Here is a 13,533-nt window from a genome sequence, read left to right on the forward strand (position 1 = left end):
TACCGACTTTTCTCTACCTTTTAAGGATAATCAAACCGGTTTACAATCTCCTTCGACTTCCTCTCCCCACAGCATGCACCTTGTGAGGCAGGTGGGGCCGAGAGAGTTCGGAGACAATTGCGACTAGCCCAAGGTCACCCAAGCTGGCTCCATGTGGAGGAGTGGGGAAACCAAACCGGTTCTCCAGATTAGAGTCCCCCGCCCATGTGGAGGAGTGGGGGAATCAAACCTGGTTCTCCAGATCAGAGTCCACCGCTCTTAACCACTACACCACGCTGGCAAGGGGTAGCAATGATTCTGGAGCCTCACCTGGATTTTTACCCAGGGCCCCAAAATCACTATGACTACCCCTGCATCTAACTATTCAGTTGGAAGGCTTTAAGAGGGGAGTGGACATGTTCATGGAGAAAAGGGGTATTCATGGCTACTAGTTAAAATGGATACTAGTCATGATGCATACCTATTATCTCCAGGATCAGAGGAGCCTATTAGGTGCTGTGGAACGCAGGCAGGATGGTGCTGCTGCAACTGTCTTGTTTGGGGGCTTCCTAGAGGCACCTGGTTGGCCACTGTGCTGGACTTGATGGGCCTTAGTCTGATCCAGCAGGGCTTTTCTTATGTTCTTATGTTCCCTTACTTTCCATTAACTATTTCATAAACTGCCAGGTAAAATATTATTGATATCTTGGTCTCCCCCTGCCCAATGTGGTTATCAGATAAGCAATGCATTTTCTGAAATCACTTTATATTCAGGTATATAGGTTCAGGGGATGTGGAATGGTATTTTATAGACCGATCTCATCAGATCTGGGAAGCTAAGCTGGGTTGTCTCCCTTCCAAGCACTGACCCTGCTTAGCTTCCAAGATCTGATGAGATCGGGCTATACCATGCTGCCTTCCCTCCTGTTTTCTTCTTAGCTAATGTGAAATAATGCCAATTAGGAAACATCCCCTTGAACAGGTAGGAAAACAAAACTGAAATTTTATGTCCATTTCAGTTTGAATTTTGGCATCAACCCGTGGAATAAAAATTCAGATTGTGAAATACTGAATATTCTCCCCCCAAAAACAAACAAACCCTGAACTATATAATATGTCATTCTTCAAAGGTATGTTCGATCTTCACCAGATTTTCCCCTCCTGGCATCTCTTGTGTGATGTGTTCAGCTACATGCGGAACAAGCTGCTCTCCTCTGTCTCTGTGGAGGATGCAAAGATGTGTACACAATCCAGTACACTGGAAACGGAGGGATGGAGGATAAGGTATTTCCCGGATGAAACTGAGCTTCTTTCTTGTGAAGGAACAGGAGCTATCCAAGTATGGCTCCAGGACAGATGACATCGTCTGATGTTGTTGTGGAAGACGGGAAGTCGGGAAGCCGTCGAGCTAATGCATTCTTGCCGTGTTGCCAACTACGGCTCTAGGTTTTGTAAGCAGAAATTTCAAGAAGGAATCTTGTTCCCTGACAAACCTTGTCAGGAGCTACAAACTAAATAGAGTGGTCTTGCTTTCCCTTCTTCTCCCGTCTTTCAGACAGCAGTAAATCTGGAGTGTGCGGCTTCAGTAAGTGCCTTTAGGTTTCAAAAAAAGAGAGAGAGATGAAGAGAGTCTTAGCTTTAGGGATATCTCACTGGGTTTAATACCCCAAAAGCAGACAGCATATTAATGCCTCATTTGTCACATCCAGAGGACGATTCCAGTAGGTTCAGACTGTTGAGCATTTATTTTAAATGGAACAACACAAATATTCTAAACAAATGCATTTGCCTTCGTTCAGCTCTGGGCTCAGGCATCTGTCCTGTTCCAGGATGACACAAGAAGCCTGACATTTCTCTCCCACCCCAACCCCTGATCCAAAGTGGCCGGAGGATTTGTAGCTTTAGATAGCACTAAATCCTATAAAAGGTGGAGATGATATCGCTTTTAGGGACAAGCGCTTACGTTCTTGCAAGTTTTCAAATCCAGTCTTGTAAATTCAGTGTTTAGAGCTTGCAGTTTTCAAGACCAGAGGGATTACCGCACTTGTATTCCCACCGATGTATTAAGAGTTTGAAAACGTTATGAAAAATACTGTTCACACTTTGTTTGGCCCCTTTAGCTGTGAAGACGTCTTCCAACCATTTATTAGCCGTGGCATCAAAAACCCTTTTAAAGCGCTGTTTTTTATAACATTTTCAAACTCTTAATACATCGCTGGGAATACAAAGTGCGGTAACCCCCAGATATTAGGAGTTATTGAAGAAGGGGCAGAGCTCTGCATGTCTGTTAGCATCTTGGGTTGGTATTAGGTGTACTACTCTTCTCATGCCGAGCAAACGTTCTTTCCCATTAAAAAAAAATCCCCGAAATCTGGTCATAGCAGACAGCAACGGCCTGTCAAAGTTCTGTGACCACAATGGTGGTTTGGAGCGGTGGACTCTGATCTGGAGAACCGGGTTTGATTCCCCACTCCTCCACATGAGCAGTGGATGCTAATCTAGTGAACCAGGTTGGTTTCCCCACTCCTACATATGAAGCCAGCTGGGTGACCTTGGGCTAGTCGCAGTTGTCTCCGAGCTCTCTCTGCCCCACCTACCTCACAGGGTGTCTGTTGTGGGGAGGGGAAAGGAAGGGGATTGTAAGCAGGTTTGATTCTCCCTTAAGTGGCAGAGAAAGTCAGGACCTAAAAACCAACTCTTCTTCTTTTTTTTAACCTGGGCTGTGCAGGTCAGGGCAGACGCATTAATAAATAATAGTAATTGTGCTTTTCCGTGAATCATACACATTTAATTTTTAATATTTGGCTACCTTTGGCAGTAGGTGAAGTCTGGCTTTTGCTGGCATCCAAAGATTTCATACAAACCCAAGGTCTTGCATTACCCCACTTCTACAGCAATGTTTTTCCTGCAGTTTTATTTTTTTAAAAAAGGTTTGGACTGTCGAGCCCCAAGCAAGCTGGGAATTTCATTGTGCTGCCTGAATTCCCTCAGCCCAAGCAGTTCTCACACAAAAAAAGACCTCCGTCCCACAGCAGTCGAGCAGAACTGTGAAAGGCTAAAGGGCTGGATTTGGTCACTGCAGATATAACACCCAGACCAAGGCTGGGAATCTTCGCTCGGAAGTGCCGGCCCTGTCAAAACAGATTGCATGCCAAAATATGACGCGCTTTCCAACAGCCCTGCTGGTGCCATCTCACCTCTTCCTGTCAAATTGTGCGTCGAGCGTGAAAGAATTGGGCGAGCGGCCACTATCCGTATGATCGTCCCCAGAAACTGACTGTCACTATTCTTCAGGGCTTACTGTGAGAAGGTGTCTGGGCATGCCCAGATTACCCATTAGGCTGAGTGTAGGGTTGCCAGGTCCCTCTTTGCCACCGGCGGGAGATTTGGGGGGCAGAGCCTGAGGAGGGCATGGCTTGGGGAAGGGAGGGACTTCAACGTCATGGAGTCCGATTGCCGGAGCTGCTATTTTCTCCAGGGGAACTGATCTCTATCGGCTGGAGATCAGCTGTAACGGCAGGAGATCTTCTGCTATTACCTGGAGGTTGGCAACCCTAGGCTGGGTGTGTTACGGAACAGGACTTTGCTGTCAGGCAAGGCGATCCCGTCGCACAATTACCGGAGAACGTCTTCGTGCGCAAATAGGTCTGTCCTGTTTCCTTGCGCCAAGCGCGTTTGCAGGGTGCCTTCACTGCTGCATAAATTTGCTTTGAATGCTCAATCTACCTTTTTCCCCCTTCTTGCCTGACAATATTCCAAGGGGAAGGGAGAATCGCTCGCCCGTCCGGTTGCCAGGGGAAAAAACCAGCCGAGTGTCCGTCTGAGCTGACAAGACATACCGACACCTCAAAATTAATTCTCTTGACGCCCACAAAGCAGTCTTGTGCTCCCGTTGTTGTTGTTGTAGGTAAGGCTGTTTGCATAGAGAATTCACGGCGTTCTGCTTTGGCTCTCTGTCTTGGTTTTGCAAGGAGAGCCTTGCACAGGGAATCCAAGTATAATCCTGTTTCTCCGAGATTTAGCTAGGGACCTTTCTTTGCCTTGCTACCATAGCTCAGAGGTTGACCATCTGCTTTGCATACACAAGGTCTCCGGTTCAATCCACAGCGTCTTCGGTTCAGAAGCTCGGGCAATAGGTGATGCGAAAAGCCTCTGCCTGCGATCGTAGCCAGCTGCTGCCAGGCGGAGTAAACAGTGCTGACCTTGATAGACTAATGCACACTCAGTTAAAGAACAATAGCGGCAGATTGTCCAAGTCTCATATAATGACTATTTCTGACTAAGACTCCGGAGCAAAAATTGTATATTTGGAGGAAAATGTTTGAACAGTCAGAGAGACATGGGGATGGGTAGGATTGCCAGGTCCTTTACTACCGCCGGGAGGTTTTTTGGGGCGGAGCCTGAGGAGGGCGGGGTTTGGGGAGGGGAGGGGCTTCAATGCCACAGAGTCCAATGGCCAAAGCGGCCATTTCTCTCCAGCTGAACTGATCTCTGGCGGCTGGAGATCGGTTGCAATAGCAGGAGATCTCCAGCTAGTATCTGGAGGTTAGGAAAACAGTATAGGAGTGAAAAACATTTACAAACAAGGGGCAATTTTTATATAAGCTACTGAGATTCCTATAAACATACAATGTACAAATACAAGTAACCACACTATAACCAACACATAGTATGTACAAAATATACAATAAAGGAGCAAAAAATATTTCAAAGGTCTCAGCAGAGTACCAAGTATGTATAAGTTCTATTGAAGACTGTGGCTTCTTATTCATCTGAAAATTGAACTTGAACTTATACATACTTGGTACATACTTGTATATATATAAAGAAAAGGTGGGAACAATACACTGAAGAACTATACAGAAGAGATGAAAGGATAAAAGATTCTTTCCAAGAAGAATCTTTTGAAGAAGAACCTACAGTTTTAGAAAGTGAAGTGAAAGCTGCATTGAGAGCAGTCGGGAGAAACAAATCACCAGGAGCAGATGGGATACCAATAGAGCTATTCCAAGCCACAGAAACGGAGGCCATCACAATCTTGACAAGAATATGCCAACAGATATGGAAAACAAAACAATGGCCCACAGACTGGAAACGATCCATTTACATTCCAATTCCCAAGAAAGGAGACATCAAAGATTGCAACAACTATCGGACCATTGCATTAATTTCTCATGCAAGTAAAGTGATGCTCAAAATCTTACAGCAAAGGCTGTTACCATATATGGAACGAGAAATGCCTGATGTTCAAGCTGGTTTCAGAAAAGGAAGAGGCACTAGAGATCATATTGCAAATATACGCTGGTTACTGGAGCGTACGAGAGAATTTCAGAAGAAAATCAGCTTGTGTTTCATAGATTACAGCAAAGCTTTTGACTGTGTGGATCATGAAAAGTTATGGCTGGTTTTAAAGGAAATGGGTGTGCCACTACATCTGATTGTTTTGATGCGCAACCTGTACTCTGGACAAGAGGCCACAGTTAGAACAGAATATGGAGAAACGGAATGGTTTCCAGTTGGCAAAGGTGTCAGACAAGGATGTATTTTATCTCCCTATCTCTTCAATCTATATGCAGAACATATAATTAGGAAAGCAGGATTAGATTTAGATGAAGGTGGAGTGAAAATTGGAGGGAGGAACATTAATAATTTGAGATATGCTGATGACACTACATTATTGGCAGAAAATAGTGAAGATTTGAAACAACTACTGCTGAAAGTTAAAAGAGAAAGTGCCAAAGCAGGACTGCAGCTGAACATCAAGAAAACAAAAGTAATGACTACAGGAGAATTACAGAACTTTAAGGTTGACAATGAGGAAATTGAAATTGTTCAAGACTTTCTATTCCTTGGCTCCACCATCAACCAAAAGGGAGACTGCAGCCAAGAAATTAGAAGGAGATTGAGACAGGGAAGGGCAGCCATGAAGGAGCTAGAAAATATTTTGAAGTGTAAGGATGTGACTCTGGCCACCAAGACTAGATTAATTCATGTCATCATATTCCCTATTACTATGTATGGGTGTGAAAGCTGGACAATGAAGAAAGCTGATAGGAAGAAAATAGATTCCTTTGAAATGTGGTGTTGGAGGAGAGTGTTGCGGAGTCCGTGGACTGCCAAAAAAACAAATCAACAGGTTATAGATCAAATCAAGCCTGAACTGACCCTAGAAGCTAAAATGACTAAACTGAGGCTGTCGTATTTTGGTCACGTCATGAGACGACAAGAGTCACTGGAAAAGACCATCATGATAGGAAAAGTTGAGGGCAGCAGGAAAAGAGGAAGACCCAACAAGAGATGGATTGACTCAATAAAGGACGCCACAGCCTTCAATTTGCAAGATCTGAGCAAGGCTGTCAGAGATAGGACATTTTGGAGGACTTTCATTCATAGGGTCGCCATGAGTCGGAAACGACTTGACGGCACTTAACACACACACATTGTATATTTTGTACATACTATGTGTTGGTTATAGTGTGGTTACTTGTATTTGTACATTGTATGTTTATAGGAATCTCAGTAGCTTATATAAAAATCGCACCTTGTTTGTAAATGTTTTTCGCTCCTATACTGTTTCCCTAACTTTTGGTATTAGTATAGAGGTGCCTGTTTCTCCCCCAGTACCTGGAGGTTGGCAACCCTAGTGATGGATATTGTGTGTGTGTAAAGTGCTGTCAAGTTGCAGCCGACTTATGGCAACCCTGGCAAGGGGCTTTCAAGGCAGGCGAGAAGCAGAGGTGGTTTGCCATGGGCTTCCTCCGCAGAGTCTTTCTTGGTGGTTCCCCCCCCCCTCCAAATACTGACTCTGCTTAGCTTCTGAGATCTGACGAGATCGGGCTATACCGTGCTGCCTTCCCTCCCATAGGGCGAATATTAGGACATAGGTTTTTAGCTAAACTCGGTGTAATCATTTGTCTTGCATATACGTACTTATATTTTTGTACTTGACGGTTTAATCATGAACAGAGTTACACCCTTCTAAGCCTGTTTATTTCAGTGGATTTAGAAGAGTGTAAATCCACCTTACCATTCCTACATGGGTCTCCTATTTCATTTAGATCGGGGGGGGGGGAATGTAAATGACCAAACTGTTCTCTTTCTAGCGCTTGAGTTTAGTAGATAACAGCTGAGGGTAGTGGGACCCTTTTGCAAAACGGGTCTGCGTTCTGCACCCGTTCAGAAGGTCTCTGTGTGACATGAGCGAAATCCTTTCCCACAGTCTGGGCAGGCCAAGGACTGAGTTTGGTCCCTTCAGTGCCCAAACCTCTGCCACTGACCAAGACCCTTCCAAGCCCCAGAGAGCCTCTCAGTGGTTCTTCATACCTGCGAAGTTTCATTGCATAACAAGCCTGGCTCCTTCGGAAGCAGCTTGCCTATCAGGGAACTGATATGGCGGACTCATAACAGTTGCAATTCCTATTGTTCTCACATTGAAGAGTTCAGTCCTATTATTGGCCCAATTGTTTCATGTTGGGTTTAAAAAGAAAAACAAACCTCATATCTGACGTCAGTATCTTTCAATGCATCTGGTTTTTTTGTTTTTTTGGGGGGGCAGGGGACAACCCTGAGAACTATTAAAAGGTTTGTTAGGATATGGATGCATTCATCATGCGGAGAACAAAAAAGCCCAGATTCAAAATTGGCAACTCGAATCGCACGCCAAGCAAGCTGCCGTCACAACGTCCTAAAAAAGATAATGCACACCTGCTTGATACTTCTGTTCTGTAAGGTCTCGTGGCATCACATCACCTTCATCACCCTGTCCGAAATATTGTTTCTATTCTGGTCTTTAAAATAGATGGTTTCAGGACCATCTATTCTGTTCTGCTCCCATGCCGCTTCCCTTCTAGTTACAGGTGACCCTGCCCTGGTTTGAGCCAGAATTGGGCTTGGCAAACTGGATTGTTTTCCAAAAACCCACCACATGAACACATGAAGCCGCCTTATACTGAATCAGACACTTGGTCCATCAAAGTCAGTATTGTCTACTCAGACCGGCAGCGGCTCTCCAGGGTCTCAGGCACAGAGGTCTTTCATATCACCTCCTTGTCTGGTCCCTTTAATTGGAGACGCCGGGATTGAACCTGGGACCTTCTGCATGCCAAGCAGATGCTCTACCGCTGAGCCACGGCCCCTCCCCATCAAGTGTCAGCCCTGCCCCAAAGCCCCCCCCCCCTGGTTGCCACTGAGTACACTGAGAACTGGACCAAAGTTTATTATGAACTGAGCTTTAGCACACCTTTCTGTAGGAAGAAAAATAATAATAATAATAGGGGGGTGAACCGGGGATTTCAGATGTCTATGGTTTTAGGGAAGAGCACCCCCCCCACACACACACACACATACACAATAGGCCAGATGGTTTCAACTGGCTTTTATTGTTGTCTGCAGAAACTGAAACCCCAAATTTAGCACTTAGTGAAGTGTTCGTACGGATGCCACAAAACTGTATTTTAAGGAATTGTCCTTGTATTGCTGAGGAGTTTCCATTAAGAAGAGATTTGCTGTCATAGAGACAACGGGGCCTTCATTCCTAGCGCCGTGTCTGCTACAGAAAGCTTGCGCTCCTGGAGAAGCGAAAAGAACATCTTGTAATTGAAGCAAATCCCCACACACATAGAACTTTTTTTTAAAACAAAATTAATTTTTATTTTCTTCATTTAATATATCAACAAAAACAATATAATAGTAATAATAATAAAAACAAGTAATATCTCTAATTTAACAATAAAATGACTTCCCCCTCTCCCATCTAAAAATAAATTGCATAAACTTTTGCTAACGGAGCTAATCCCAATATTATTATAATTAACCTATTCTTGTCATATCCAACATTATTAAATCAATACCTAATATAAAAATTAATACAGAGTATAAATAAGGGATTAGATCGAAGAATATCCTTTAAATGGTCCCGTTAAAAAATAATTTTCGCAGTAAATTCTCCAAGCCTCCCTTTCCCCCCCAAAATTGTACATTGTCATTCTGGTTTATCAAAGCTGTAAGCTTCGCCATCTCGGTCAATTCCAGCATCTTTTTTATCCAGTCTTTTTTGTCTGGTATCTCTACTGTCTTCCATTTAGCTGCATATATCAATCGTGCCGCCGTGGTGGCATAAATCAAAAACGTTCTGTGAGTAAAAATGGTATCCGGTATCATACTTAATAGCATCATTTCGGGTGTTTTAGGAATATTTTGTTGTAAAATCAACCTTATTTCTTTATATATCATCTCCCAAAATTTCTTAACCTTTTCACAAGTCCACCACATATGATGAAAAGATCCTATTTCTTTATTGCCCACACACATAGAACTTGATACTACCAGAAACTGATTTCAAATTTCTTTATCCTTGCTGTCTTGACCCAAAACAATCCATGTTTTGATTTTGCTTCTCCCATGCTCCTTTATTTTTGTGCTCAGATTGTGCCCATAACATGTATATCAACAAGTCAGTATTATAATTATTTATTTGTTTGTTTAAAAAAACTGTCTTGCTTGGCTCCTCCCCCACACACATTGGTAGGGTCGCCAACCTCCAGCTACCGGCTGGAACTCTCCTGCTATTATAACTGAACTCCAGCCAATAGAGATCAGTTCACCTGGAGAAAATGGGTTGTCGGGTTGCCGGGTCCCTCTTCGCCACCGGTGGGAGGTTTCTGGGGCGGAGTCTGAGGAGGGTGGGGTTTGGGGAGGGGAGGGGCTTCAGTGCCATGGAGTCCGATGGCGAAAGCGGCCCTTTTCTCCAGGTGAACTGATCTCTGTCGGCTGGAGGTCAGTTGTTACCTGCGGGAGATCTCCAGCTTGCACCTGGACGTTGGCAACCCTATATAATAAGATGCAATGTTAAATCCTGTTTGGGAAATGGTAACAGGCATGATCTACCTCCCATGCTTTAATTAAAAAGGGAAGGCAAGCCTTTAACCGCACCTGTATGTTATATAAAGCACTCAGGCGCCAATTATGCGGGAGACAGATGGAGACAGGTAAAGTGTGCCGAGCCAAATTTTACAACATGGGCTCTTTCAAAAGCAATTTAAATTCACCTGCAGGAGGGAAAAACATCTCTTGAAGGCAGGGGATGTATTCAACGTGCTGAAAAGAATCCCCAAATACACGGCTGTTAAGCAACCAGTGTCCTGATATAGGGTGAGGATTGGTGAAGGCAATTCATTGTAGGCCTGGGGGCCAAACCGAGAGGATTTTGGATCTCTGGGCTACTTTACGAAGACCAGTTTGTTCGGCGTTGGGTGATTATTTCACCCCTGCAATATCTCATTTCCCCCTCCTAACCTGCCTTGGAGACCAGTTGTCAGGGAGAATGGCAGCAAAGAGCTGCTTGAAATATATGAATAAAATGCCATAAATAAAATACCATAAATATTGGATCTAATAGCATACTGAATTCAGATGAATCATTATATTACAGAACTGCCGAATGTATATAAATACAATAACACAATCAATAAAAAATCTTTTAAATTAAAAAAAACACACACAAATTAACAGCCCGGTCTTTTCAGAGGTGAACTTCTCCCCGAAAAACCTTCCCTATCACCAGGTGGCAGCTGGAGATCTCCCACTATTACAACTGATCTCCGGGTGGCAAAGATCAGTTTCCGTGGAGAATATGGCTGCTTTGGGAAGTGGAATCTATGGCCTTTCTAACCTAAGTGATTTGCATTGAGCCGAAGGTCCTAGAGACATTTTTGACCGATCAAAAGACTTTAAATCTGTTGTTTTAACCAATCCAATTTGGAGATATGGCTTTTGGCTGCCAGAAGTAATCATGGTGTGCGTCGCGTCGTCGTCTTACGAACACTATTTTAGAAGTGAGTGTTGCTCCCATCTGGAAAGGGTGTCTTTTTTTAGCCGACGTAGCTGTCTATTTATACATCCTCGTCTGTCAATTGTACGTTTTATTTTAAACGCTTTCCCTCTGCTCGTATCTGATGCTGTTTTTCCGTCTCCCTTCCCCCCCCTCCCCAGCCGACAAGGTCAACGACGACTTCTACTCGAAACGGAGACACCTCGCCGAGCTGGCGGCGAAAGGGAGCCTGCCCCTCCATCCGGTCCGGGTCGAGGAGGACCGGCCGTACGTCCTCGAGGGCGGTACGATGAAGCAGAACGGGCAGAAGTCCAAAACCGCCAGGCCGCATATGCACCCCTTAGCGTACAAAACCTGGGACCCTAGCGACCAGTCCCTCCGCCAGCAGGCCTATGCAACCAAAGGGAGGAACCTTGGAGGAGAACCGGCCGGGAGTGACCCGCTGACCACGCGAAGTCAGCATTACTTACCCACTCAGCCATACTTCATCACTAACAGTAAGACAGAGGTAACTGTTTGAGATCGCCGTCCTTTCTTCTTCTTTTTTGGAAAAAAGAAAAAAAAACCCTCCCCAGTGGAACAGGCAAAAAAATAAATAAATTAAATTAAAAACGAGAAGCGAGGAGTTGGACATTTCTGGTCCACACGGCCAGCTCGAACCGAAGATTGGGTTAGCGCTTATACAGCAATACACGGAAGGTTGTTAGAACTCATTTCTATTTTACATTGGAAATCTACCCCTTGGGACTAACCGTCCCCCCCCTCTTTTTTTTGTGTTAATTTTTACTCCAAAATTCAAATCCATGATGAGAAGTAGCACAAGTTAGAGACGCCAGACACCGGCTTAAAAAAAGACAAACTCTTTCTGCTGCGTCGCTGCCTCGGGGCAGCCGGACAAAGAGACAAAACAATTTACCGAAACACATCACTGCGGTCAGGAACCTTTTTGTACAAATTTTAAGAACAGCCGTATTTAACTAAACCTGTGATTTAAAAAACAAAAAAGTGAATCAAAAAGAACAAAACCACCTTGGTAGAAACCCTAACGTTGAGTGTTGTGTTTTCGTATCATCAGTACAAAAAAACGAGCAAGCAAAAAATACACGTACTTAACAAATAAGGAAGGGGTGGGGGAAAGACTCTCGTTCGACACCTACAAAGACTGTTACAATGAAAAGCAGACGGAGACGTTCTCCTTAGAGGAAATATCTGAAGGGTTTGTTTTGTTTCAGTTGTCTCTTACATCTTTAGGGACAAGGGTTGCAAGCTCCGGCATTGGGAAATACCTGGAGATTTTGAGGGTGGAGCCTGAGGAGGGTGGAGTTTGGGGAGGGGCTTCAATGGGGTACAATGCCCATAGAGCCCACCTTCCAAAGCCAGTGTGGTGTAGCGGTGGTTTGGAGCGGTGGACTCTGATCTGGAGAACCGGGTTCGATCCCCCACTCCTCCACGTGAGCGGCGGAGGCTGATCTGGTGAACCGGGTTGGTTTTCCCCCCACCCCCCGCTCCCACGCATGAAGCCAGCTGGGTGACCTTGGGCCAGTCACAGCTCTCTCAGCCCCACCTACCTCACAGGGTCTCTGTTGCGGGGAAGGGAAAGGTGATTGTAAGCCGGTTTGATTCTCCCTTAAGTGGTAGAGAAAGTTGGCATATAAAAACCAACTCCTCCTCCTCCTCCTCCTCCTCCTCCTCCTCCTCCTCCTCCTCCTTCTTCTTCTTCTTCTTCTTCTTCTTCTACTTCTACTTCTACTTCTTCTTCCTCCACAGCAGCCATTTTCCCTGGGGGGGGGACTGATCTCTGTCACCTGGAGACCAGTTGTAATAGCGGGAGACCTCCACCCACCACCTGGAGTTTGCCAACCCTATTCAGAACCTCCCCACCCACCCCCCCAAAAAAGGAAGAAGGCAAAAAGCAGGTGGAAGAGGATGCTTCAGCATGGCATTCCTCACTCCCCTCGCTCCATTCCAAATCACCCCTTTCCTTGCAGCTTGTTTTGAATTTCCTTCCCCTAGCTACCCAACACACACACACACACACGTGTTCAGTTATTCGGACTGAAGACCAGTTAGCGTGGGTGGTGCCTTTACTGTGTTTCTAATGTTGTATGGCCGTCTTGAAGTGAAATCTGTATCCATTTTAGGGGGGTTCTCTCCTCACGTAGGGGGCTCTATTAATGCCCCCCCTGTTCATTTTGCTGCCCCCCAAAACATCGATAGGTCACGTTTCGCTGATCAATGTAGTGTTTGCAAGGTCAGAAAAACAAATCGTTGCCTTCCCTTCCTCCCTTGCTCTGGCCCTTTCCCCTCTAATACGGGCTTTTGCTGCCGAAAATCTCCTTCGAGCTTCTTATACCATTCTTTGCATTTATGGCACTTCTCCTTCGTAACTAGTTTTCAACCCTCTCTTTCTCCCCTTCCTTTTTTTTCATTGGTATCCCTTTTTCGTAAGACCATATGGTGTGATTATGTGATGCCACCATCCTTAAAAAGTAGCCTATATTAATTGTTTTAAAACTTTCGCATCTTTATCCATCAAGGATCCCAGGGAGGCGCATGCGGTTCCCCTCTCCTCCGATTTAGGCTGGAAGACAGCGGCTGGCACAAGGTGAGGCTCATAGCCAAGTGAGGGTTTGGACCCAGATCTTGTCAGGCTCAATATGGGAGCCAGCGTGGTGTAGTGGTTAAGAGCAGTGGTTTGGAGCGGTGGTCTCTGATCTGGAGAACCA

General features: G+C 45.0%; 1 protein-coding gene across 1 annotated transcript in view; it reads left to right on the plus strand.

Moving 5' to 3' along the window:
* SHISA9 (shisa family member 9) overlaps nt 1–11,327 on the plus strand; it is a 135,952-nt gene extending 124,625 nt beyond the window's left edge. The window contains exon 4 of the mRNA XM_056866205.1: nt 10,969–11,327. Within this exon, the coding sequence (XP_056722183.1) occupies nt 10,969–11,327 (359 nt within the window). The remainder of the gene's footprint in view (nt 1–10,968) is intronic.
* Nucleotides 11,328–13,533: the final 2,206 nt, after the last annotated feature.

Source organism: Euleptes europaea, chromosome 21 (assembly GCF_029931775.1).
Source record: "Euleptes europaea isolate rEulEur1 chromosome 21, rEulEur1.hap1, whole genome shotgun sequence".
NCBI classification, from domain to species: domain Eukaryota; kingdom Metazoa; phylum Chordata; class Lepidosauria; order Squamata; family Sphaerodactylidae; genus Euleptes; species Euleptes europaea.